The sequence below is a fragment of the Aedes albopictus genome, chromosome 3, assembly GCF_035046485.1.
Source record: "Aedes albopictus strain Foshan chromosome 3, AalbF5, whole genome shotgun sequence".
In the NCBI taxonomy this organism is placed as follows: domain Eukaryota; kingdom Metazoa; phylum Arthropoda; class Insecta; order Diptera; family Culicidae; genus Aedes; species Aedes albopictus.
The window spans coordinates 288,369,635-288,396,630 of NC_085138.1; the positions used below are offsets into that span (position 1 = coordinate 288,369,635).

At 40.4% G+C, this 26,996-nt stretch overlaps 1 protein-coding gene across 1 annotated transcript; it reads right to left on the reverse strand.

The window, feature by feature from the left end:
• Positions 1-2,078: 2,078 nt before the first annotated feature.
• On the reverse strand, positions 2,079-5,359 carry LOC115256875 (uncharacterized protein K02A2.6-like). The gene is made up of 3 exons (XM_062861229.1): positions 2,473-5,359; positions 2,307-2,417; positions 2,079-2,209 (listed from the first exon to the last, which is right to left on the reverse strand). Exons 1-3 carry the CDS (start codon positions 5,357-5,359, stop codon positions 2,085-2,087), a joined length of 3,123 nt encoding a protein of 1,040 aa, XP_062717213.1. The 3' UTR covers positions 2,079-2,084.
• Positions 5,360-26,996: the final 21,637 nt, after the last annotated feature.

Here is a 26,996-nt window from a genome sequence, read left to right on the forward strand (position 1 = left end):
ACCGACCAGAAAAATCAATTTCACAACTGCTGCTGTTTGGTTTGCAGCAGCAGTCAGTCGGTATTGCGCTCACATTGGTAATACTTTCCGTTGAACGACCCGAACGTCGATGATGGTGTCGGACTCAAACGAAGAACCCAGCGGGAGGTCAGCATTGTTTAGTTAAACGGGAGATAAGCACCCGATTCTGTTCGTTTCAGTTTTTATGAATGCTATTTGTCCTGGTGAATCTTTTTTTTTTTTGCTGTTGCGTTCTAGCAAAATACAGATGCCTTTATAGTGGTGGCAATGAAACGAAATTCTCACCTCGAGTAGCTGGTAAACGTGAGTCAAACGGTGTTGTCTCGGAGTGGAATCTAGGGACACTGGTTGAGTTATGAAAAGGTCATGAAAAGGTATGGCGATCGAAAAATGTTAAGCTTAGTTTAGTTTTCAATTTGACAATACTTTTTAGATTTGAGAAAATTTAATTTTTTTCACTATTCAAAACATGGTTAAGCTGATATCAAAAATCCATACAGTGCTAACATTTTTTAATTATATTTGAAATCAAACGGCCATAGCGCCGATTGTTTCCATTAATTCTTAGAATCCTCACTTCTAATTAAATAACAGACTGAAAACCAATACAATTATCGCTTCAGTACGAGCATTGACGACCGTCATCATTGTCGCGACCGCCGTCCGATGACTCCATCTTGCCGTGGATTGACCCAGTAGGTTTCTGAGGGGGCACGGGCACCGAGCGCTGCTGACTGGGTAGGGCGAGTCACAGTTCGCCAGGTGGGAAGCGATGTGACTCTGTTCGCGTTCGCTGACTGAATGACCAAGCTGCGAAGGGTGCGCTCCTATTTATGCCGACTGTAGCGAGGGAACTCTCAAAACCTCACTACAGTCCGGAGGGGGGCGCGGGCACCGAGCGCTGCTGACTGGGTAGAGCGAGTCACAGTTCGCCAGGTGGGAAGCGATGTGACTCTGTTCGCGTTCGCTGACTGAATGACCAAGCTGCGAAGGGTGCGCTCCTATTTATGCCGACTGTAGCGAGGGAACTCTCAAAACCTCACTACAGTCCGGAGGGGGGCGCGGGCACCGAGCGCTGCTGACTGGGTAGAGCGAGTCACAGTTCGCCAGGTGGGAAGCGATGTGACTCTGTTCGCGTTCGCTGACTGAATGACCAAGCTGCGAAGGGTGCGCTCCTATTTATGCCGACTGTAGCGAGGGAACTCTCAAAACCTCACTACAGTCCGGAGGGGGGCGCGGGCACCGAGCGCTGCTGACTGGGTAGAGCGAGTCACAGTTCGCCAGGTGGGAAGCGATGTGACTCTGTTCGCGTTCGCTGACTGAATGACCAAGCTGCGAAGGGTGCGCTCCTATTTATGCCGACTGTAGCGAGGGAACTCTCAAAACCTCACTACAGTCCGGAGGGGGGCGCGGGCACCGAGCGCTGCTGACTGGGTAGAGCGAGTCACAGTTCGCCAAGTGGGAAGCGATGTGACGCTCTTCGCGTTCTCTGATTCAATGGCCACTGCTGCGGTGCCTGTGGTCCCACATATACCTAATTAGAATTTTATTGCACCGCTTGTTCCGTGTACAAAGGCAAATGAACGAATACCATTTGTGTTTTTTTCTGTTAGTTATTAAATAGAGATGGAATAGTTTTCTATGCGATTTATTTGATGTTAATGTCTTCCTCTACAATTCATCTTACCTCTACTCTTAAGCTACTTTTTGTGAATATATTTTTTTGTATGAATTTACAATCTTTTGTGAATCAACTTTAATGTATTGTTTTGATATCTATGAATTGTGTTTCCTTTAAACTTAATTGCTGTTTACAATTTAAAAAATAAGATCGTTTACACCGTATTTCTAATTAGTTTGTAACTGTAATGGAGCTATTTTTCTAAATATTGTTCTCTAATCTCTCTCTGTTATTTTCTATTTTCTCTTTTTTACGGTATTTTCTGTTTCTGCGGTTCGTTCCAGGGTCGCGTTTTGTCTATAAAGAAAAAGTTTCGATGTTGATCATGAAATTATATGCCAGAATTATCAGTTTGTTGATCTTACCAACTGTACCGGTGCACCTAGTCGTATATGTTGTACAAAATCATATCTTTCAACCTGTTTGGCATACGTCTATCTCGTCGCGGACGCAATGGTGCGGATGTTTCGTGATCTTTTTCCTCATCGTTGGCTTTGTACGGTAGAACTGGAAGATTTAAATGAGTTTAAGTACAAATAACATAAACATACTTCGAACCATTTTTTTTCACAGTTTTACAGTTTTTTTCCCAGAGAAATCTTACCTGTTTCAGATTTTCGGCTGGTATCTGCTATGTCATCCTGAGCTGGATCAAAATCGGGTAATTGCTCGTATCCCTCAAACATCGTTCTTGTGTTGCTCGGAGCAGTTTCGTCTAAATAGATGAAAGATTTAAATCGTTGTCCATTTGTATTTGTATAGTACCTTACCTCTTCTAGGCTGTAGACTGTCATCATCGATAACATTGGAGTTTTGCGAACTCCCAAGCGTCTCTTGATCTTGTTCAATTGGGTCTGCTAATACTTTCTTCGCGTCACCTACATTCCTCGTGTATATAACTCCTCTATTGCTCTGGACAACTATTTTAGCCCCTTCTCTGGCCACTATTGTAAATTTTTCGGGGTTGAAGCTTGGGTCCGACTTATTTCGCTTGATCTGTGACAAAACTACTTTGTCGCCAACAGTTAGATCGGAATCTCTGGCTTTCCTTTTGAGATCAGCGTTTTTCTTGCTCTGAAGCTTGGAAAATGCGTCCTTTTCTTTGATATCTTCTCGATCCAGTTCATCGGCGAAGTCTGTTTTCCACAATCCCGGGAAGGTTCCCCTGAATTTCCAACCCACTAGCAACTCAAACGGAGTAACACCCAGTCGAGTGAGTGGGCGAACCTTATTGTGGACGTGAACATATTTGTTTAACGCCAATTTCCAGTTGATGCCATCCAACTTAGATGCTGCTAGAGCTCTCTTTATTCCTTCGTTCTGCCTTTCGACGGCTCCGTTTGATTGTGGGCTCAGGGGTAGGGACTTACGAATTTTTATCCCCTTGTTTTCCCAAGTCCGCACAAACTTGTCGCTTTGGAATGGAGGGCCATTGTCGCTTTGCATTACTAATGGGTACCCCCATTCAGCAAAAACCTCATTCAGGGCTTTAATAGTCGTATCCGCATCTATTTTCTTCATCTCTATGACACTCAAGTAACGCGAGTACGTGTCTACAATAACCAGGAACTCGCCAAACCCAAATTCCTTGTCAGTGAAGAAATCGATTTGCAATATCTCCCAGGGACCCCGAGGGAGCTCTCGGTTGGTTAAAGGAATGGGTGGATTCTTTCTCGACAGTAGAAGGCATGTCTCACAGTGCTTGATGAAGAATTCCACTTCCGACGTCATTCCTGGCCACCAGAAATGTTCTCGAAGGATTCTTTTGGTAGAACCGATTCCCAAATGACCCTGATGAGCCGATTGAATAGCCTTTTGCCTCAACGAATTTGGCAGGACAATCTTGTCGTTTTTGAAGACTGAGCTCCCACAAATACTCAATTCTTTCGATTGGGATTCGTATCTGCGCAAGCCAGCTTCCCAGCAGCCAGTCTCAATTGATGTTCTCACATTTTTCAATTCAGAATCTCTCTCCGATTGTTCCTCAATCTCATCCCACGAGATTTCCATAGCACCGGCATCAATAAAGTAGAGTAAATGGTTGTCATCTGCCTCCTCATCAAATGAACCTTCAGGCTGAGTCTGTTTGACCAGCCTAGACAAAGCATCTGCTACATTTAGTTCTCCCGGGATCCTCTTGACGCTGAAGTTATATGGCTGCAGACGTAATGCCCATGATTCTGCCCTTGTAACCGCCCGTTTTCCAATCCGATGTAGGCCTCCAAAGATAAACTCGTTGGATTCAGCATCCGTTCTTATCGTAAAAGATATACTCATGAGATACGTTGAAAACCTTTCAACTGCCCAGACCATGGCCAAAGCCTCTTTTTGCGTCTGTGGGTATTTTTGTTCTGTAGCAGATAGGGCTTTAGATGCACAGGTAATCACTCTTGGTTTGGAGTCACTGTCGAATTGGACCAGCACTGCGCCCAGGCCGTATGGAGATGCATCCACAAATAATTCCGTGCGGTCTTCTCTATTGAAATATCCGAGAGTTGTAATAGTTTTCCACGCAGAATGCTTCAAGAACTCGAACTCATCGTTCAACTCTTGATTCCAGTAATATCTGTCAGCCTTTGCCAATGCGCGGAGTCTAATGGTTTTGTCCGCTCTGTTCGGAATAAATTTTTCCACAAAATTCACCAATCCCAGAAAGCTTTTCACCTCAGCTATCGATTCCGGATGTCTAAAGTTCTTTAGGGCTGCGATTTTTTCATCTTCAATCTTCCAGCCTTGGTCAGATACGACGAACCCAAGAAAATCAACAGTTTGCTTCCCAAAGGCGCACTTTGACTCATTTATTTTGACGTTGTGGTTCGCTAAGCACTTCATTACTTGAGCTAAATTTTCATCATGTTCTTTTTTCGTATTGCCAAAAACCATTATGTCGTCCAAATAATTCACCTGTCCCTCGCATCCAGCCAGTACCACCGTTTGCAACACTTCTTGAAATATATCTGGGGCGTTCGTCAATCCAAACGGTAGCCTGCGGTAACGATAAAGTCCATCTCCCGCGAAAAAATTTGTTAAATGGCGGGATCCTTCGTCCAATTCGATATGGAAAAATGCGTTCTGTAAATCTATGGTGGAAAACCACTTCGCACCATGGAGCTCCATCAGTATAGACTCTAACGTAGGCATTTTAAAAGGCGTTCGATAAATGCATCTATTGGGTCCTCGTAAGTCAATGACAATCCGAATGTCGTCCTTCCCTTTTGGTACCACCAAAAGCGAGGAGCAGAACGAACGATCCATATCCATGGTGACTTCCTCGATAATACCGTTCGTTAGAAGGTATTTAAGCTTCTGCTTTGTGAGCTCTTTGAATGCCGATGGAATGTGCGTGTATACATTCCTTGCCGGAGGCATAGCAGTGTTGTACCTCAATGTCACCGGAGGAATATTAAATTTTGGAAAATCTTCTGCAATCGATACAGCTTGAGCGCAATACCCCTCAGACTGAAATGTCTGCCTTTGGTTCCGGTGTACTGGCACGTTCAGACCAATATCGAGGACGGAGTATCTTATAGCTGTGTTGAAGCCCAAGAGCGCTCTCACTTCATCAACGACATAAAACTTTTCCACAGATACCGGTCTATCGTCCGAGACGAACAATTCTGCAGAGAAATTGGCAACAACTTCAATCTGATCTTTCATTCCATAAGCTTTCAAGGGTTTGTCCGAGGTGGATTGTAGGCTGAAGATTTGAGAAGACGCCTTCTGATCTGCCAAGATCTTGTTAAATGACGCCTTGGTTATGGTGTTGACTTGGGCACCTGAATCTATCAGGAAGTCAATGTCGATTCCTGCAACTTTTGCCTTGATCAAGGCATCTTTCTCGGTAGGAACTACATATTGAGATAGGGATTGGACTCTATTCACCTCCCGGGTTTCATGTTCAGTGACATGAGAGACATGATCCGAAGTTTGCTGAAAATAGTAATACGCAAAGTTACCGAAACGCAAGTTTACATAACGAATTCAAGTTTTATTAAAATCCAACATTTCAAATTAACATTTTGGAAAAAAAAACATTTTTTTACTCAAGACTGTCATTGCTTTCGTTTACCTTCGGGTCCAAATCGGGTTCCTCTTTAGCACACTCGATAGCGGCGACCTTTCTCTCCACAACCGCCTCCTCGTCCTCCGCACGACGCTTCAAGGGCCTTCTCTGGTCATATGACGAACTCTGCTGATTAGATGGACAAACGCGAGCAATATGTCCAAATTTTCTGCAAACTCGGCACTCTTTCCTGATAGCGAAACACTCGGACGCTTGGTGGTAAACGCTTCCGCATCTCCAACAATTTGAGGTTGATGCGGGGCGGTGGTTTTCCCTCGAAAATCCTCTTCCTCCTCTCCCATTTCCTCGAATTGCATATGGAAATCCTCGTCCTCGCCCATATGATCCGAATGCTGCACGTTGGCCGTAAAACTCTTGGTCTCCGTGTGAAACCGCCGCTACCATGGGCACTTCCCTGCGTCTCTGAGCCCTTTGATATTCTTCCTCGTTGGCTTTCTCAATCTCTCGATCTCGTATCAGGTCTATGAGGTCTTTCATAGAACCTTGTTTCATCCAGTTCCGGTTAGCCAGCACTCGCACTCTTGGATCATTTGCTCGTTGTGTGATCACTCTCACTACAGCTTCCATTTCTTCGTCTGGTCCATAGCTGCATAATTTGGCCGCCGTGAACACTCGTCGGACAAACGCAACGCTATCTTCCGAAGAACCTTGGGTCAGCATCATCAGTTTTCCCCGCTGGGATAATGTGTACGCTCTGGATCCGTAGTATGCGTCGAGTCGCGCCAATGCGTTAGAGAATGGCGCAGTTATCTCATCGGGCATTGCCGGTGTAGATGACGTTGTGTGCAGAATTTCTCGAAGCTTAGGCCCTGATTTGATTCTGAAGACGCTGTACTTCATGTGTTCATCCGTTGCGTTGGCAAGCTGCAGCGATGCCACAAGGATGTCTTTCCAATACTCGAAAGCTTGCTTATCGATCTCGGTTTCGCCTTCAGATGGTACGCATTCCGGGATATTGAGAGAGCTTAGCGACCAATTGTTCATTGTAGAGAGCAGTAATCCTTCCGGTCGAGCAGCAACTAGTCGATCGCTTCCGAAGCCTGACGAAAGATTGGCCACTTGCTCACGAAGTACGTTGTTCTTGTCTAGAGCTTCTTTCAACTCCTTCAAAATCGTCTTCTTCGAGGGCGTTCTGTAACAAAGCAAAATGTGTTGATTAGCCCTTGTTTTTACGCGCTCCGTCTTTCCACCGGAGGCCACATATTCATCGAAATTCGTCTATTTCCACCGAATTTCCTGTATCAAATAAAGCTCCGCCTTTATCCATCGGAGCTCAAAAAAAGTTTTAATTTTCTTTAAACTCACTTTAAGGGAGCCAGAGGTCCGTTGTATGTTGCGCCACTGTCGCGACCGCCGTCCGATGACTCCATCTTGCCGTGGATTGACCCAGTAGGTTTCTGAGGGGGCACGGGCACCGAGCGCTGCTGACTGGGTAGGGCGAGTCACAGTTCGCCAAGTGGGAAGCGATGTGACGCTCTTCGCGTTCTCTGATTCAATGGCCACTGCTGCGGTGCCTGTGGTCCCACATATACCTAATTAGAATTTTATTGCACCGCTTGTTCCGTGTACAAAGGCAAATGAACGAATACCATTTGTGTTTTTTTTCTTTCTGTTAGTTATTAAATAGAGATGGAATAGTTTTCTATGCGATTTATTTGATGTTAATGTCTTCCTCTACAATCATTACTATAAATACCTACGCCAATTTTATTCAGCTCTACTACCTCTAGAATGATTTTACAGACAAAAGCTTCAAGTGCGTGAAATATATGGTACCGTTGTAATTAGAACATCCAACTACAACCCATTAAAGCTTACCACCAACTTGGAAACAGCTTGCACTCAACGAGCCCCCTGCTGAGTTGAGTGCATTTAATTACTCCACCCATCAACCTCGTTCGCTCCCACAGAAACAGCCAGAGAACGTTCAACCCGAGTATCGTACCGACCGATGCGATGATGGTGCGATGCGGGGAAGAAACCTTTTTCCGAATAATGAGGTCATTCCTGACAACCGATAAAACGAGGACGCAGATGAAATATGTCCGTGTCAGCTCACAGTACGTCATCATCCAGAAGAAGCAATGAATTAAACGTCTTGTTTTTCTGTTTCACCTCTTAACCTTGCACCCGAATGAACAAATGTGAAGCAAGGTTGACTGTAACCAATGCTGAATCCAATCCCAAAGAATGATATTCCTACCCCTTCTGAAAACAAAGCAAAGCGATGTGCATACACGTTTTACATTACTCGGGGGAATTCAAAATGATTAAGATCGGCTTTTTGAGAGCACAGCATTCAAACGATACTCGACCGACCAAGTTTTGGTTACTCTAGTACGAAGAGGCAAGAGCAATAAAGATGAATCGTCGACGTCCACTTCGTCACACGGGGAAGGTTACGGCAAGACAAGGGGTTTCTCTCTACACGAGTTGGAGTTCGAATTGCGTTGTTCCTTGTGTGACCGTAAATGTTGTTTATGAGATCGGAAACCAAACCACGCTCTGATTCTGAGGTGCGGGTTTGAGCTGGTTCTAAAAATTTGGATCACGATGAGAACGTACCCGCTAATGAACGTTCTAATGATACTCTAAACATGGAACAGAGGGATGGATGGTTTGCTGTATGGGAACAGGTGGCCAGTGGGTCAGTTGTGAACGATATTCAAAAAAACCGTGGGAAAACTTCGCCAGAAAAAATGATTCTAGGTTTGTTCTTAGAGAGAAGTGCTTACCCATATTGGTCATATATACACCTAGCCTAGGAGTCCTAGGTGTTTTACATTTAGTTTCTTTTGAGTTTTCGCAACATTTTTTCAAAGAGTTCCACCGTAAAGTTCCGCTGGAAATTCCTGCGCCGTGAACCCCCCTAGTAATTTCACCGGAAATACATTTAGGATTTTTATAGGAACTCTCTCCACGAGTTCTCGAAAATCCCTGTAAGTTTTTCGCTTGGAATGAATCTTTCTAGAATTTCAAATGAATTTCTTCACAATTTCTCAAGGGAATTCCTCCATGAGTTCCGTTGGAAATCCCTCTAGATGTTTAATCGACAATGCTTCTAGAATTTTTTTTAACTGCTTCGGTAGAAACTGTAGCGATGTTCTCGCTGGAACTCTTACAGCGAGAACATCTCTACAGTTTCTACCAGTTTTTTTTTCATGGGCTCTACCGGGAATTCCTCGGGTGATTTTCAACGTGTTTCACCGAGAATTCCTCTACCGGAAATTTCTCAACGATTTCCTTTTTCCTACACACTTAATCCCATACTCGATGTTCGATACTTTTTTTAGCGGATAGATTCGTCAAAACTACGAAATTGCTGAACACTCGGTATTTTTCTCGAGCCTTTACTGAATACTGCAATAAATACTTCTGACGATTGCAATGTTTTAAAATTATTTGCTGTCTACGGTAAAACTTGTTGCTGATATGCACAGCACATCTAAGTTCTCTCCTGTAGTGGAAATGTTCGGTAAAAATAGTTACTGATCAGTCAGCTATCTTTAAATTTTTACTGAACAGTCGTCATATGACTGTTTAAAAGTGCTGAACGGACTGTTATTGTCGTAGCAAAGCTGTCAAACAGTTTGGACCTATGCCATCTTGTTTGTTTCCAGTGCGTAGTGAAAATAAAAAGTTCGACGGTTGTAAAAAGCGAAAACGGACAGCATTTTTGAACGCATAAAACAGTGTGAGGTGCAAGCAAAAGAATAAACTGTAAGTACTTTCATTCAAGCTTGATATTTGATGAATACATTCGCGAAATGATGCGATTTGCTTTCGACAACGAATGAGCACTAGTGAGATGATAATTTGCATCATTGCTTTCATTTTCATGATATTTTCTTTATAGAAACAGCCCAGACGATTACAAATGCATTCCTGCCGGCGACATTCCCGGAGACGTAGATCGTTTAGTACTGGATCCCGCTGAAGTCGGAAGCTTTCATCGAAAATCATATGTATTTATAGCGCTTTGAATAAAACAACTCGTTTCAACATCTTATGTTTTAAATTCTTGCTCTTATTGCTGATGCTCGACAAGAAATACCGAGCAACTTAGTTATTAGTGAAAACAATGCCGAAATTGTTACGGAACTTTGGTAATAAAAGTATTGACCTGCTCAGCTATCCACATGAAAATTGCGTATGGTTTTACCGAACGGTTGTCAAAAAAATGCTGAACCATCGTCACGGTATAGCAATCTCGTCGGTTGTTTTTGACAGTTCGTTGAAGTGCTGTGACTACTGAGTGCTCAGTAATTGTTTTAATTACCGAGATGATCACCGAGCGCTCAGCTGTTATAATCTCGTCAAAAATATTACTGAGGTCGGTAAAAAAAAGTTAGTGTGTAAAGGGTGGTACGGTCAAATTTTGGTCATACAATTTTCTTCATAACTTTAGACTGCTGATTTTTTGGACCAGTAATGGTACATTGTATGTAGCTTATACCATTAAATTTTCATCAAAATCGGTTTAGTATTTGCGGAGATATTGTTGAATCCTGAGATCTGCAATTTTAAAGTTTTGTACAAAGAGGATTCAAAAATAAGAACACATTTTTACTGTTTTATTTATATAGTCACAAAAAGCTAACCGATTACAATGAAAATGTTTCTGTTTGTAAAGTATACATGTCAAAATGTTGTGTAAAAATTTCATTCAATTTCATCTAGTCGTTACAAAGCTATATTTTCTTAAGTGGCACCCGGTCGGTTTTTTTTTTCATATTCAAACTGCAGTTAAACTGTTAAACTGCAGTTAAACTGTTTAAAAATTGGAAATTTACACGTGACGTAAACTATAAACGTACGTAAACATTTCATGACTGAATGGCAAATTTGACTGAATTTTACATCCAATCAATACTCAATGGATTTTGATGAAAATTTTATGGTACAAGCTATATATGATGTATCATTACTGGTCCAAATATAAGCTTTTTTGGAGTACGCAGTCTAAAGTTATGAAAAAAATGGTGTGACCAAATTTTGACCGTACCACCCTTTAGGTACCAGCAAGTCAACATTGAACGTGTGTTTAAGAGGATTTGGGACGAATAAGGCCTGCCGTTTTATGATCTTGAATAGTAGTTTTCAGATCTTACAATTTTCGGATGTTATAGATGAATGTGTCAAAGAACTGATTTGGATCTTTAGCAGTAATTTTCAGATCTTTCGAATTCTGGATGTTGCAGATTGAAATGTGAAGAGCTAATTTTGATCTTGAGCAGTATTTTTCAGATTTCTTAATGATAAATGTTCTATTGCAGAATATTAATACAGTTTCCACCCAAAATTTGTAAAGTGACGTGATGGTATGGAAAATAAAAATGAATTAAGGCTATTTTGCATATTTTCCTAAACCAAGAGAGCACTTTCTCTAGATGATTTCACATATCATGCTCTTTCTCTGAATTGTTAACAAAGCTGATGATCCAAACTTTTAAATCGACATGCGTAGAAACATGTTTGGTTTATTTTGCACCTAAAACAGGACGAATTTCCACCAATAGGACGCAATCAGTGATGTACTAGATTGTAGTAATGAGCTGAATTTTTGTATGATAAGAAGGTAAATCTAGTATGTACTTCACTGAACGTGCTCTATTGTGAACTGTCGCCCAGAAAAGCTTTGGAAACATTTAGAAGATCGTAGTCGTCACGACTGGCGTCTGTTCGTATACCCCATGCAGAATCGCTACGCAGTTCGTTGGTTGAAACTCAAAAAGCTTGTCGTCTGCAGCGGTATGTTTTGTTGAATCTAGAATTAAACGATCCGTTTTTCGAAATGGACGATTTTCGCTTAGCGGGTCGATAAAGTTCCCAAATTGTCCGATGATTCATTTATTGGATCCGTACCACAAATGCAAGCTCGACATCGAGATCCAGCTCATGTTGTCATCGGACTCAATTGGAAAGCCTCTGCTGGTTTACTCACAGTGAAATAAAATAATTAAAAAATTAAGAAATAATAAAGAAATGTATCAGATTAAATCAGTATATATTTTTATGCCTTTTTTAAAGAAAAGCAAATATCGATTATTAGCAGAGTAATCGGCACATACTCTGTTTTGCCTTTCTCGTACACCAAGGTGTATCGAAAGGCTATATGTTCACTCCAAAAACGAAAATTTGATAGAGCCCCCGGAGGGGTCAAGTGTTATATACCAATCGACTCAGCTCGACGAGTTGAGATGATGTCTGTGTGTATGTATGTGTGTGTGTATGTGTGTATGTATGTGTGTATGTGTGTGTATGTGTACAAAAAGGTCACCTAATTTTTAGATAGTAAATATGAACCGATTTCAACGACCGATGGCTCATTCGACGGGGTACATTGTCCCATTGTTTCCTATTGAAAATGGTTCAGATCGGTCCAGCCGTTCCGGAGTTATGGCCATTTAGGTGTTCCGGACCGGTACTCCAGGAAGGGACCAGATATGAAAATGTGACAAACCCATGCATGCGACCCATCAAACCACGGCATTTTCGATTATCTGATGAACGGGAAGTAGGAAAATAGTCGCAGACTATATCTGAACCAGTAGTGTTCCGGAACCGGTTCCAGATGTCCTATCGGAAGTGGCCAATCAAAAAATTGATCCAAACCCAGGCATGTGACTAATCAAAGAGCGGCTTTTTCGATAACCAGATGAACGGTAAGCAGGAAAATAGTATCAGACCGTATCTGAACCGGTTGTGTTCCGGAACCGGATCCAGAAGTCCCGCCGGAAGTGCTCAATTAAAAAAGTGAACCAAACCCAGGCATGCGACACATCATAGAGCGGCTTTTTCGATAACCAAATGAACGGTAAGCAGGAAAATAGTTTCAGACCATATCTGGAGTGGTTGTTTTCCGGAACCGGTTCCGGGTGTCCTGTCGAAAGTGGTCAATTAAAAAGGCGAACCAAACCCTGGCATGCGACACATTAAAGAGCGGTTATTTCGATAACCAGATGGACGGTAAGCAGGAAAATAGTTTCATACCGTATCTGAACCGGTTGTGCTCCGGAACCGGTTCAAGGTGTCCCATCGGAAGTGACCAATTAAAAAAATGAACCAAACCCATGCTTGCGAAACATCAAATCATCAAAAATGTTGGATAACCGGATAAACGGGCAGCATGAAAATAGTCTCTGACCACACCAGTTTACCAGCAGTGTTGCAGAATCAGGGTTGGATGCATCGCTGAAATTACGAAGAAACGACTTCAATTCTGCCGAATTGTTGTGAAATCTGTGGGTATGTATAAAACTAAAGTTTTTCTTCTACAAGCATATTTAAATCATGATTTTAATTTAGTTCAGTTTCAGCTAAAGGGAATGATATTTTATGCCTGCAAATTGTGCAATTTTTTTTTTTAGTTTTTATTTTTGTGTATTTTAACTGAGATGCTAACTCTACACTCAAAGGCATGCAATGGTTTACGAATTGCTTCGCACTTTGATGAGTGTTACAGGTTAATAAAGCTCCAATATCAGTAATCTATCTATCTATATATATCTATCTATATATATAAAAATGAGTTTGAAGTCCCTTTGAGGCAACAAAACTCATGAACGGCTGAACCGATCAGGATGACTCTTGCATGGTTTGATTCGTATTCATGGTGGCTGTGTTTATATGCAGAAAAAGTTACGAAAATCACTTAAAAAAGTATGATATTTGTGAAAATACTGATTTTTGATGAGCCGGGAACAAATTCAGCGTGATCAAAATTAAATCAATCTAGAGTGCGTTGCTGCGATGACCTCAACAGTTGTCAAACCACCGCAGCTTGGCAAGACAAAGTTTGCCGGGACAGCTAGTATATATATATAAATGAGTTTGAAGTCCCTTTGAGGCAACAAAACTCACGAACGGCTGAACCGATCAGCATGACTCTTGCATGGTTCGATTCGTATTCGTGGTGGCTGTGTTTATAAGTAGTAAAAGTTCATAGGGTATCGCGCTACTTGGGCGGTGGTTTTCTTCGTCTGTTATTTTCGTCTGTTTTCCACTGTAACTCGGTCAATTTTGAACCGATTGACTTGAAATTTTGTACACGGGTAGATACTATACCTATCTCACCGCATTCCAAGAATTGTGTCAATTGGTTTAAGATTGACTGAGTTATAGTGGAAAACAGACGAATATAGAAGCCACCGCCCAAGTAGCGCGATTCCCTAATATCAATTTAAAAAGAAGGAAAATTGCGAAATTAATGATTTATTATGATTTGGAAAGAAATTCAACACGATCGAAATAAAACCAATCTAGAGTGCGGTGCTGCAATGACCTCAGTTGTCAAACCACCACAGCCGGGTAAGACAAAGTTTGCCGGGACAGCTAGTATATATATAAAAATGAGTTTGAAGTCCCTTTGAGGAAACAAAACTCACGAACGGATAAACCGATGAACATGACTCTTGCATGACTCGATTCGTATTCATGGTGGCTGTGTTAATATGTAGAAAAAGTTACGAAAATCATCAAGAAAAGTAAGAAAATTGATAATTCACTGATTTTTCATGAACTGGGAAGAAAATCAACACGATCTAAAATGAAACCAATCTAGAGTGTGGTGCTATTTTGAGCTCCACAAGACAGCAAGACAAAGTTTGCCGGGCCAGCTAGTATTATATAAAAGATAATGCTTAAACCAACCATCCGATATAGTTAGTTCAACCCTCAAGTTGAGGGTCAAGTTAAGCATAAACATGCTTGAATCACCATGAGAATGTCAAACCATCAACCATAAATATTGTTGATGTAAGCATAATATGGTTGTATGAACCATATTTCTTGCTCTAATCAAATCTTCAATTCTGGTTAACCTTCCTTTTGCATCACGTTGGCAGCAGCTCGCTGACGTAGTGTATGGTTTGGGTCAAAAATGACCCTAATGCCAAAGGAGGGTTAATTCAACCTTCCATTATTCTTCGACCTATTGTATTATGCGTGATACAATCTCAGAAAAGGATTATATAAAAGTCAGTGCACAAACATGCTTGCTCGGGACCGTAATATGATTGACATCACTTTATATTTTTCTCCATGGAGGCTAAAGTGTGCAGAAAAACATTTGCCGAAATACCTTATTAATGATCGACATCCAATGCTTGTGAAGGTGGTCAAGCAGTCAACTGAGTGGTTTGATATTTTTCAGCTCTGCCTATACGTTTAACATAGCGTCGGAATATGAGCCATCAATAAGTTGTCAAATTCGATTATGGCTTTGATAAAACTCTTGCTTTTATGAATAAGGCTGATACAAATTTCGATTTTCTCTTAGGTCAAGAGGGGTCTCTCTCTCTCTCTCTCTTCTTGGCGTAACGTCCTCATTGGGACAAAGCCTGCTTCTCAGCTTAGTGTTCTATGAGCACTTCCACAGTTATTAACTGAGAGCTTCCTCTGCCAATGACCATTTTGCATGCGTATATCGTGTGGCAGGCACGAAGATACTCTATGCCCAAGGAAGTCAAGGAAATTTGCTTTATGAAAAGATCCTGGACCGACCGGGAATCGAACCCGTCACCTTCAGTATGGTCATGCTGAATACCCGTGCGTTTACCGCCTCAGCTATATGGGCCAAGAGGGAACCTGCTTTGGAAATTTTGGTCGGAATTAAACATTTTGAGGAAGGGCACAATTAAAAAACCCTAATTAATCCACCTAGCGGTGATGGTGCCTTTCTCGTGCTTTAAAATATCCTTTCAACAAAACTCGAGCGACATGTAGATGACATTGACATTAATACAAAATGAAAACTGCATGCTAAATCTACTCAATATGGATACATTTTATATTAGCATAACAACCAATATTCAGAAAATATAAGACAACGATCCAAAACTCAAACCAAACAAGTGTCATGAAGCCGCAAAATTTTGAAACGTCATTTTAGATTTTCCGGTCATCATTTTATGACTCCGGATATCTACCCCAACTAAACTAACCGCCATCTTGAACATTGAGACACCATCTTGGATGTTCTGGTATTCATTTTTGGACTTTGCATCTAAAATTACATAAAATAGTCGCCGTATTGAATTTTGGCATGTCGTTTATGATTTTCTGGTAACCAGTTTTGGACGAAAACCGGCATTCTTCCCCATTGAAACTATAGTCATATTGCAGACCTTGTGAAACAGCGCACAGATTGGGTTTTCTGATTACAAATTTTGAATTCTGGACATATTTTCATACAAAATATGCCCATAATGCAAGAATTAAAAATCCTATTAAATAGGAACTAACTTGAATACTGGGCCATTATCTTGGACTTTGGCCTGCTATTTTGGATACTCTGGTGGACTCCAAACAAATTTCCCATACCAAATACACTTATTTTACATAGTTTTAGAGCTCAAAATTCCTTAAAACAGCCACCATCTTCTGTTTACGCGATCAAATTCTTATTTTTCCATTCAACGTTGACCAATCCTGCTATAACTTTACACCTTAGGAATCTGAAATGGTACGATTTGATGAGATCGCTTTAGTTTTGTCTATATTTTGTTCTCATATATGAGAACTTAGACCTATTCGTCACTGTTGTTCATACCTAATGTTTATTAGGCCATTAAACAAAGCCACGATTTATTTTTTCACATGAACGTTGGTTCTGCTACACAACAGCTAGTCTCTAATGTGATCTAAGGCTATTTTCTTGCTAACCGTTCATTAGATTATCAAAAAATCTGCGATCTGATGTGTCGTATATATGGGTTTGGTTCATTTTTATACTTGGTAATTTCCGGTGGGATAGCCGGATCTGATTCCGTGAGTCATGGACCATGACACTACCGGTTGTCCCAATTATGGTCTGAGAATATTTTATTGCTATTTATTCACCTTTACCTAATCACACCGATTTGATATATCACATGAATGGGTTTGCTTCACTTTTACTTCTAACCACTTTCGAAGCCACATCTGAACCCGCAACACTACCGGGAATCTAATGTGGTCTGACCCTATTTTTCCATCAGGTTGTAGATAAGTCGTGATCAGTCTTCGTTCTACTACTCGTGTTGTGTGTAGGTAAGAGGTTACGATAGCGCACGAATGTAACAAAGCCGACTGACACCCGACTGCGGCAACGAAATGAAGGTAGTTAAAAGTGTCGAATGTTTACAAGACTGGTCGTGATTTGATGTACCGCATCCATGGGTTTGGTTAAATTTCACATTTTACTACCCGGATCTGATTCCGAGTAACTACCGGCTGAACCAAATATGGTCTAACATTATTGTCTTGTTAACTGCTCTTCGGTTAACCAAAAACGCTGCAAATTGAAGGTGTCACATGCAGGGTTTGACAATTTCGACGGGACTCTCTGAACCAATTCCGGATCACTACCAGTGACGTAAGGCTATTTTTTAGCTAACTGTTAATCAGGTTATCGCAAAAGCCACGATTTGATGTGTCACATGCCTGGATTTGGTTCACTTTTACATTTGGCCTCTTCCGGCCACTCAAAACCGATTCCGAAACACTTACTGACCGTTCATTAGGTAATCTAAAAAGCCGCTATTTGATGTGACGCATGTACGGGTTTGTTTCTCTTTCAGATTCAACCACTTCGGCGGGAACCCCGGAACGGGTTCCGGAACACTACTGGTTCAGATATGATCTGAGATGGTTTTCCTGCTCATTGTCCATCAGATCATCGAAAATGCCGTGGTTTGATGTGTCGCATGTATGGGTTTGGTTCAATTGTATATTTGGCCACTTCCAGCGGGCCGCCTAGAACCGGTTCCGGAACACTACCGGTTCAGGTATGGTCTGAGATGATTTTCCTGCTCATTATCCATCAGGTCATCGAAAATGCCGTGGTTTGATGTGTCGCATGTATGGGTTTGGTTCAATTGTATATTTGGCCACTTCCAGCGGGACGCCTTGAACCGGTTTCGGAACACTACCGGTTCAGATATGATCTGAGACTATTTTTCTGCTTACCGCTCATCAGGTTATCGAAAATGCCATGGTTTGATGTGTCGCATGCATGGGTTTGGTTCACTTGTATATTTGGCCAATTCCAGCGGGACGACTAGAACCGGTTCCGGAACACTACCGGTTCAGATATGCTCTGAGATGATTTTCCTGCACATTGTCCATCAGGTCATCTAAAATGCCGTGGTTTGATGTGTCGCTTGCTTGGGTTTGGTACGATTGTATATTTGGCCACTTACAGCGGGACGCCCAGAACCGGTTCGGGAACACTACCGGTTCAGATATGGTCTGAGACTATTTTCCTGCTTACCGCTCATCAGGTTATCGAAAATGCCGTGGTTTGATGTGTCGCATGCATGGGTTTAGTTCACTTTGATATTTGCCACTTCCGGCGGGACACCAGGAACCGGTTCCGGAACACTACCGGTTCAGATATGGTCTTAGACTATTTTTCTGCTTACCGCTCATCAGGTTATCGAAAATGCCGTGGTTTGATGTGTCGCATGCATAGGTTTGATGCATTTTCATATCTGGTCCCTTCCTGGGGTACCGTTCCGGAACACCTAAATGGCCATATCTCCGGAACGGCTGAACCGATCCGAACCATTTTCAATAGGAAACAATGGGACCAGATTCCGCGTCGAATGAACCGTCGGTCATTGAAATCGGATGAGGTTTACTGCCAAAAAGTGATGTGAGTTTTTTTGTACACACACACACACACACACACACATACACACACACACACATACACACACACAGACATCACCTCAATTCGTCGAGCTGAGTCGATTGGTATATAAGACTTGACCCCTCCGGAGGCTCTATCAAATTTTCGTTTTTGGAGTGAACATATAGCCTTTCGGTACACCTTGGTGTACGAGAAAGGCAAAACCAACATTTTTTTAATTTTAAGGTGAAATTATAGTCTTCCAGAATTCTTATCAAATCCGATGAGTTAAGCGGTTTTGCTTAATTGTTTGAGATTTTTTTTCATCAAATACATATATAATTTATCAACTCCAAAACACACCCCCCCCCCCCCCCCCCCCCCTAAAGTCAACGGGCACTGTGACAAAAGAAGAAAATTAGATTTATTCTGTTCTAGAGAGGATTCAGGAACACTTTGGCTTAAGGCGACGGAAAAATCTCGAGTTCATATTCGACGAGAAAGGCACTATCACCACTAGGTGAATTAATCTGGGTTTTTTTTTTTGTTCAATTGCCGCATCCATAAACCCGCTTATTGAAAATGAAGGCCACTTCTAAACTTCCTTTTTGTCCCAGTGTTCGTTTGTAAAATTTGTGGTGTACATAAGGGAACATCTATTTATTGTGTAACGCTAAATTCGATATCCTTGAACTCGGTGGTTGGTTCATTAGGAACTGGCGGAATCCATAATGTGCTTTTGTATGATAACTCCAACTTTTTTGTATGGGTCGTAACGCTAGGCTGTATTCCCTATTCCCCTGGAGCGTTACGGAATTTATTAAACCCCTATCTCCTGAAGCGTTACGTTATTTGGGGACGGAGCATAATGAAAGTTGAAAACTTAAAATAGTTTTTATGCGCAATGTTGGGAAATTTCGACATTTATACAGCAGGTTGCACTAGGCTTTCCAAAAATCAAATTAAGTACTAATTTTGAAATCATATCACGATGAGATCTTCTTCTTCTTCTTCTTCTTGGCGTAACGTCCTCACTGGGACAAAGCCTGCTTCTCAGCTTAGTGTTCTATGAGCACTTCCACAGTTATTAACTGAGAGCTTCCTCTGCCAATGACCATTTTGCATGTGTATATCGTGTGGCAGGCACGAAGATACTCTATGCCCAAGGAAGTCAAGTAAATTTCCTTTACGAAAAGATCCTGGACCGACCGGGAATCGAACCCGTCACCCTCAGCATGGTCATGCTGAATACCCGTGCGTTTACCGCCTCGGCTATATGGGCCCTTCACGATGAGATATTGAGTAGATATTTGGCAACTTTTTTAATATCTCATCAATATCATATTAAGATATGACATCAAAATTTGATCGTTTCAAGATATGATTATGATATTCACGTCTACCCGGGAACTCCCAGAGCTATGCCCTCAAAAACTTGTTATTGATTGTTTGGTAGAGTAGGCGGAGAAACTCAAAGAGTTCACGGAGTTACTTCAGGAGAAATTCCCTGTGGAATTTTTAAAATAGTTCTCGAAGGAATTTAGCAGCGCTCTTGCAAGAGTTTTGGAAAAAAAATGACGGAGGAACTGTTAGAAAAAATAACAAGGAATCTTCTTGGAGAGAATCCACCTTAAGGAAGTTTTGCAACAATATTTGAAAGAACTTTTTAAAGAATGCTCGGAATGTCTCGGTAAAATTCCTCAATGAAATTCTGTTAGAAAGTTATACTGGAATTCTCAAAGGGACTTCAGGAAAAACGATCTAGAAGGAATTTTTGGAAAAAAACTGGAAGTATTTCAGGCAGGAGGAACTTCCAGAGGTATGGTGGAATACGTGGAGTAACTTCAGGAGAAATTCCCTGTGAAACTTCCGAAAAAAAATCTCAATTTCAAAGGACCTTGAAGACACTCTTGTAGGATTAATGAAGACGAAATTACTGGGAAAATGCTTAAATGAAGTGCTTGGGGGGATTCTCTACACATTAGTTGTAAAACCAATTACAGATAGAAATTCCAAAAATTATGCACAAGAAACCTCAAAATAAATTTGCAAAGGAATTCAAAAACAGTAAAAAAAATGCAAACGACCAATCGAATGAAATCACAAAAAAAGGATTCGTTAAGGATTTCTGAAAAAAATATTCAAAAGTTGCACACTTAGAAATTCTAAAATTTGCGCGAAACGGAATCGCCAAAGAACGTAAATGTTTTCAAGACTGAATCATAATTTGGACTCAATTTTACGCGCATCATGTAAGTGCTGGTTGGTTGCGTTAGATGTCAACAAATCCGTTTCACCAGAAAAGTAGAAGCAGTATCACGTTCATCAGCTATCTTCCAACTCGGTGAAATAGCCGGGAGGTAAGAGATGTGGCTCACGATCAGGAGATCCGGTGTTCGAATCCATACATGGCATTATTTTACTTTTCTATGTTTTATCTGTCAAAACGGGTTTAGCGATTGCTAGACGCTAAGAAAAAATAAGTTTTATTTTGGGGTGTCTTGAAAGACGTAAATTTACATGTTTCAACCTCTAAATTTGTGTTTTTGGAGATGCTCGTATATGTCAGGTTCAGGACATTTAAAATTACATGATTTTTTCTAGGTGTGTGGGCTAAAAAATTGGCATAGGAATTTCCACACAAATTATAATTTCGGTAATTACCGAAGGTATTCCAAACATAATGGTCAGAGCAAGTTTAAAATGAAATATCAAAGACATTCGCTTGAAAACTGCCAAAGAGATTTTCGTAATAATTGGCGAATAATCCCAAATCAATAGTCGAATTTAATTCAATACCGATTTCCAGAAAAAAATACCAAAGAAATATTTAAAGAATTTTCCAAAAACATTTCCCAATATATTTAGTACACGAAATGTCGGTCAAAAATCTCTTCAAAGGAATTTTCCAAAGAAATTGCATGGAAAATTCCCAATCGAATTGTCGAGAGTATTCTTAGAAAAATACTAGAACAAGGGAAACTCTTGGAAGAATGAAGAACAGAGTCCCAATGAAGTTTTTGGAGAAACTTCGAAAGTAGTTGGACTATGAAACTATTAAAAATAAACGCCATAGGAGTTTTCAAATAATCAACACTATTAATTCCTATAAGAAATCCGAGTTAATTAGCGAAGAATTTCTATTTTTTTATTGTTGTTGGAATATCCAACATTTCGAGTATGTTGCCGCCAAAGGAGTTTCCTCAGAAATTGTCTAATTGATTGTCAAAGGAACTTCCCAAGGAAAATGACCATAACAATCCCCATAGAAATTTTTAAAGAAATCTCCAATGACATACTAACGGAATTTCCCACAAATACCCAAGAAATTCTTTACAAAAATTTGCCGAAGGAACTCCCACAGAAACTGCAGAAGAACCCATGGAAATAATTCCCTTAAGATATGTTTAAAAACTAAACATAAATATTCTTAAAGAGTAGCTGTTGGAATTCCCAAAGACATTACTGAAATAATTCCCAAAGAAATTTTGGATCTACACTCTTAGAAAAAATCATGTAAATTTAAGTTCACTTGGATGCACATAAAAGGAGCGGCCCGTTTGACACAAATTTACGTCTTCTATCACAAATAAAATCGAGCTAGCAATCGCTAGAGCCGAAGCGAGGGATAAAACATATGTAAGTAAAATAATGACCTGGATTCGAACTCTGGTCCGCTGATTGAGAGGCACGAACTATACCTCTCGGCTGTATCACCGAGTTGTGAAACAATCGATAAATGTAAAAGTGCTTCTACTTACCTGGTCAGATAGGTTTGTTGACATCTTATGCAACCAACTCGAACTAACATGTAGGATGTAAAACTGAGTCAAATTTGCCATTCAGTCATGAAATGTTTGCGTACGTTGATGGTTTACGTCACGTGTAAATTCCTAATTTTTTAAGAGTGTATTTCTTAAGAGATAAAACAGAAGTACATAGTTCCAAAAATTCAACAACAATATTTCTGATAAAATTTTATGTAAACGTATTATGGATGGAATTTCTGAAGAATTTTCTATTGAAATCCCCAAACATTTTCCAAGACAAAAAAAAAACTGCACTCTTAGAAAAAATCATGTAAATTTAAGTTCACTTGGATGCACATAAAAGGAGCGGCCCGTTTGACACAAATTTACGTCTTCTATCACAAATAAAATCGAGCTAGCAATCGCTAGAGCCGAAGCGAGGGATAAAACATATGTGAGTAAAATAATGACCTGGATTCGAACTCTGGTCCGCTGATTGAGAGGCACGAACTATACCTCTCGGCTGTATCACCGAGTTGTGAGACAATCGATAAATGTAAAAGTGCTTCTACTTACCTGGTCAGATAGGTTTGTTGACATCTTATGCAACCAACTCGAACTAACATGTAGGATGTAAGACTGAGTCAAATTTGCCATTCAGTCATGAAATGTTTGCGTACGTTGATGGTTTACGTCACGTGTAAATTCCTAATTTTTTAAGAGTGTGTAGAAGAAATTTCCAAACACATTCTCGAATATATTGCCGAGAAAATCCGCAAAGTGTTAGAGAAAACAATCTAACTGAATTGTCATTTCAAACTATCTTCAAACAGTTGTGATTGTCATGAAAACTCTTCCAATTCCAACAGTGCTAACTATAGTACACTCGGTGATACAGCCGAGAGGTATAGTTCGTGCCTCTCAATCAGCGGACCAGAGTTCGAATCCAGGTCATTATTTTACTTACATATGTTTTATCCCTCGCTTCGGCTCTAGCGATTGCTAGCTCGATTTTATTTGTGATAGAAGACGTAAATTTGTGTCAAACGGGCCGCTCCTTTTATGTGCATCCAAGTGAACTTAAATTTACATGATTTTTTCTAAGAGTGTATTATCAAATACTCGAATAAATCCAGTTACTGCGAAGTATTTTTGATATTTGTCTCCAAAAGTTTAGGTACTTTCTCAAAATTTACAATTGCTCTAATTATAAAAAAATAAATAAAATAACGCCTGTAGTCCCATACCGCTTGCAAATCCTCTGATAAGCGGAAAAGGGTTCTGAAGTGCACGAACAAATGCTCCAATTGGTTTGTCGTGTCGGTTAACAACTGTCCAGACGTGTCTTTCACGGGTATAGAAGCACCTATCTTATGTAATCCCACTAAGGTGTCGAAAAATATCATAGAAGAGGCAAATGTTTCAAGCATTTTTTTATTTAGGGATGTCACCTACATTTGTTTTGTTCCATCTACACGAGCGTTTGACTTCCTTCCCGTGAGTCGAATATTAGTGCTGAGAACTGCTATAACTCCTCTTGTTTTCACTCGCTGAATCTCGGCTTTGACGATGCTTCAATCCTCTATCTTCTGAAAGCATCTGTAATAAAGATAAATCAATCACCCCTATATCGTCCTCCAGGTGAAAGTATTTGTTCACTGTTCATATGAAACTGATTATTGTCCATGCTCACTTGCAGTGTACAGTGTGATAGATGTTCAGCCATGTCAGTGTAATAGAAATTAGAATTTTCATTTTCAAAATAGGGAAGATAGCAAAAGTAACACAGTTTCTTGATTATCAGGATGAGTGATAATAAGTTGGCAGATTGATTCAAAACCACGATAATTAATCGTATTATTTTCTACCGTGTTTCAGCAAATTTCAGAAGACTTTTCTTTAGTTTCCATATTCAGCATTATTTCATAAGTTTAGAAATCAAATCACGAATCAATCGCTTCAAAAATATAATCTACAGCCTTTAGAACGGTTCTATTCGTTTGCATTGAAAATTCCACCTCGTCCATCGGTTTAGGCGAACAGCGTCGAATGTAAAGCAACCATTTAATAACCAATAAAAAAAAGTTATATAATTTATGTCCTATGATTTGCGTTCGCCCAAGAGGAAGCTTCCAATGGTCTTCAGCACGCATTGTATGCAAAGCAGCCCGAACGCTGTACGAATGTGATTTAGCCCCTTGTGAGGAGTTGGCGATTGGAAATTTGATTTTTCAATTTGCCAGCAGTACGCCAAGATAGGAAGGTTAAAGCCCTCCAAGCACTACGGTGGACAATGTGGACCTGAGCTAGTGCGCACGCCCGTGTTTGTTATAGATTCGTCGGCAGTCTATGGCGTCAGTCTATTATTATAATTTTTGGCTCAAAAATATCATTGCTTCTTGCTCGCCCCCTAACCAAGCGATTGTCGCCACACAGTCGAATATGCCCTGGACGAGCACGGAATCGATAAGGAGAAGGACTGGGTGCGGCCCGTGCCACTTGGCTCCCGAACGCCGGACACCAGCGCCAGCGATCGAGCAGCCAGCCATTGGGCCAAATTAAGTCTTCGACGGGCCAAATTAAGGTCATTGCGTCAGCAGCCCACGAGTGTGTATGTGCGAGCGCGCGCCATGTCATCTGTCATCTCGAGAGGAAGACATGACTTGATGGCTAATTGTCTGGATCGAAGATTGAAGTTTCTTCGTTGCGCGTCTTCTGCCATATAGCGCTAGCACTCGACTGCATGTTCGGGCAATTATGTGATGGTGCACAGGCGCTGCTGGCACTACTGGCACTGACTGCGCTGGAGCCCTCCCGCGGGTCAGCCATTTATCAAAGTCCAAATATTTGCACAACAAAACTGAGGTATTTCTGATTGAGGGCATAACAAAGTGAAGTTGTTTGACCTGCGATGTGCCATTTGGCATCGCTTTCGGTGCTGCTTGAATTTGCCAGCAACAATGTTTAACATTTCAATTGGAGACAGAAATTTGGCTACCGAGTTTCTAATGGAATAGATTTCCTTTGTCATAGATCATTATGAGACTTATTTTGATGGTTATTAATTGCTTAAGTTTGAGTAGAAACATGTTTAGAGACCTAATAATGGTAAATAGATGACATTATAAAACTTATATAACGAAATAGAACAGATTTGTAGTTAATGGATACATAGAATGGGATAGAAAGTATTTGTAACGGAATAACATGAAGCTTAAAAGTGCTCTAACAGGAATTTGGATAACGAGGACATTCACTAACAAAATGTTACAGCAAGTCTGCACTTCTCCGACATTATCGACCTGCCGACATTGTCGTTCACGCAGAAAAATCTACGGTAAAAATAACCATATTCAACGTAAAGTCAAAAGAAATTTGACATTGTTTTGGCCGCAATGAGAATGTATGATTGTTTTTACAATCCTGTTTTATTGTTTCTCAATCGGAAATCTGATTGAAATAACAATAGTTTCAGGCTTTTGACGTGGGATGTCAAGCTCGACATCTACAATATTATGGTAGTTTCAAAAATAGTTTTCTTTTACTTTCAATAATATATTCATTAGAAAACAACATGCTTGTTTTTTTTTCTCTGGGTTATTATTAGTTATATTAAAAAAAGAGAAAAAAATATTCTCACAGAACAATCAGGAAATCTCCTGATTAATCAAATTTACATTTTTCACAAATGTCTTACCTTGTATAACGCATGCCGCACTAATTTATATTAATTTTCGATTATGCTTTTCATATACAACAACTTTGCATTACTTGAAAACTATACCTTTTGGTGGCATCCATTAAGTACGTCACGCTTAGAGGGGGGAGGGGGGTTTGAGAAAGTGTGACAAACAATGTATTAGGTATAGGAAAAATCAGTACGAAGGGGGGAGGGGGGTTGAAATTTTCAATTTTAACGTGACGTATTTAATGGATGCTCCCTTTCCAGCATTTGAAAAGTAGTAAATGCTTTTCAAAACAAAACATTCTGCTTGGTTTGACAGAAGTGACCGAGGGATTCATCAGTAAAACATTTGCATCAAATTACTCTGCTTCATTTTATGTTAATTATTGTGGTTTTACAATCCTATTCGAAGTCGAGGGATTGTTCAGTTAAATTGACTTACAAACAAAGTAAGGTACACCGGGGCAAGTTGAAACAGGTGGGGCAAGATGAAACAGCGGGTTAACATGAAGTTATCCAATGATTGTGAACAGCTTGAATGCCATAACACATAGTTTTTGATTCAAACAATCTTTTAACGAAAGAAAGAATTCTAAAATGTATTGAAAACTATTTCAAAACTTCGTGTTTCATCTTGCCCCACCCGTTTCAACTTGCCCCGGTGTACCTTAGAAATATGTTAGTTTCCACAAGAGTCACCATAAAGTACTGGAGTGTTAAATCAAACATATTTTTTATTATTTTTTTTTCCTGTTCGGGTTTGTCACTGCGACCAGTTTTTAGATCTATTGTGACATTACCTGTATCCTTAGTGTAGTGCATGTCGCATTACTCAATTGCCATTGAAGGGCAATAAAGTATCGATTTTGATACAGTTTTTGTTTTGTTTTCTTAGAAAACAAAACAAGAGTACTGATACTGGCCATGCATCGGAAACCTAGCATCACCCTTGTTTTACTTCTAAATTCTCCCCAGTAGGAAGTTTAGGACCCGGGTTTTAACATTAGCAGCAATATCATTCCAATAATGGGACATGTGTTCAGTAATAAGGATTCTAGTATGTTCCTTGCGTACTAGCACTTTCTAGTCTTCGAAGAGTTAGTACATACATGAATCCCTAACCCAATTTGTTTTCCTTTGCATTGAGTTTAGCCTCAGATGGT

Coding starts and splice junctions, on each gene's coding strand:
- LOC115256875 (XM_062861229.1), bottom strand. CDS start 5,359: ATGAAAGATCAGATTGAAGTTGTTGCCAATTTCTCTGCAGAATTGTTC. Junction 2,418..2,472: donor CAGTCTACAGCCTAGAAGAG/GTAAGGTACTAT, acceptor TCATCTATTTAG/ACGAAACTGCTCCGAGCAAC. Junction 2,210..2,306: donor CAGCCGAAAATCTGAAACAG/GTAAGATTTCTC, acceptor TAAATCTTCCAG/TTCTACCGTACAAAGCCAAC.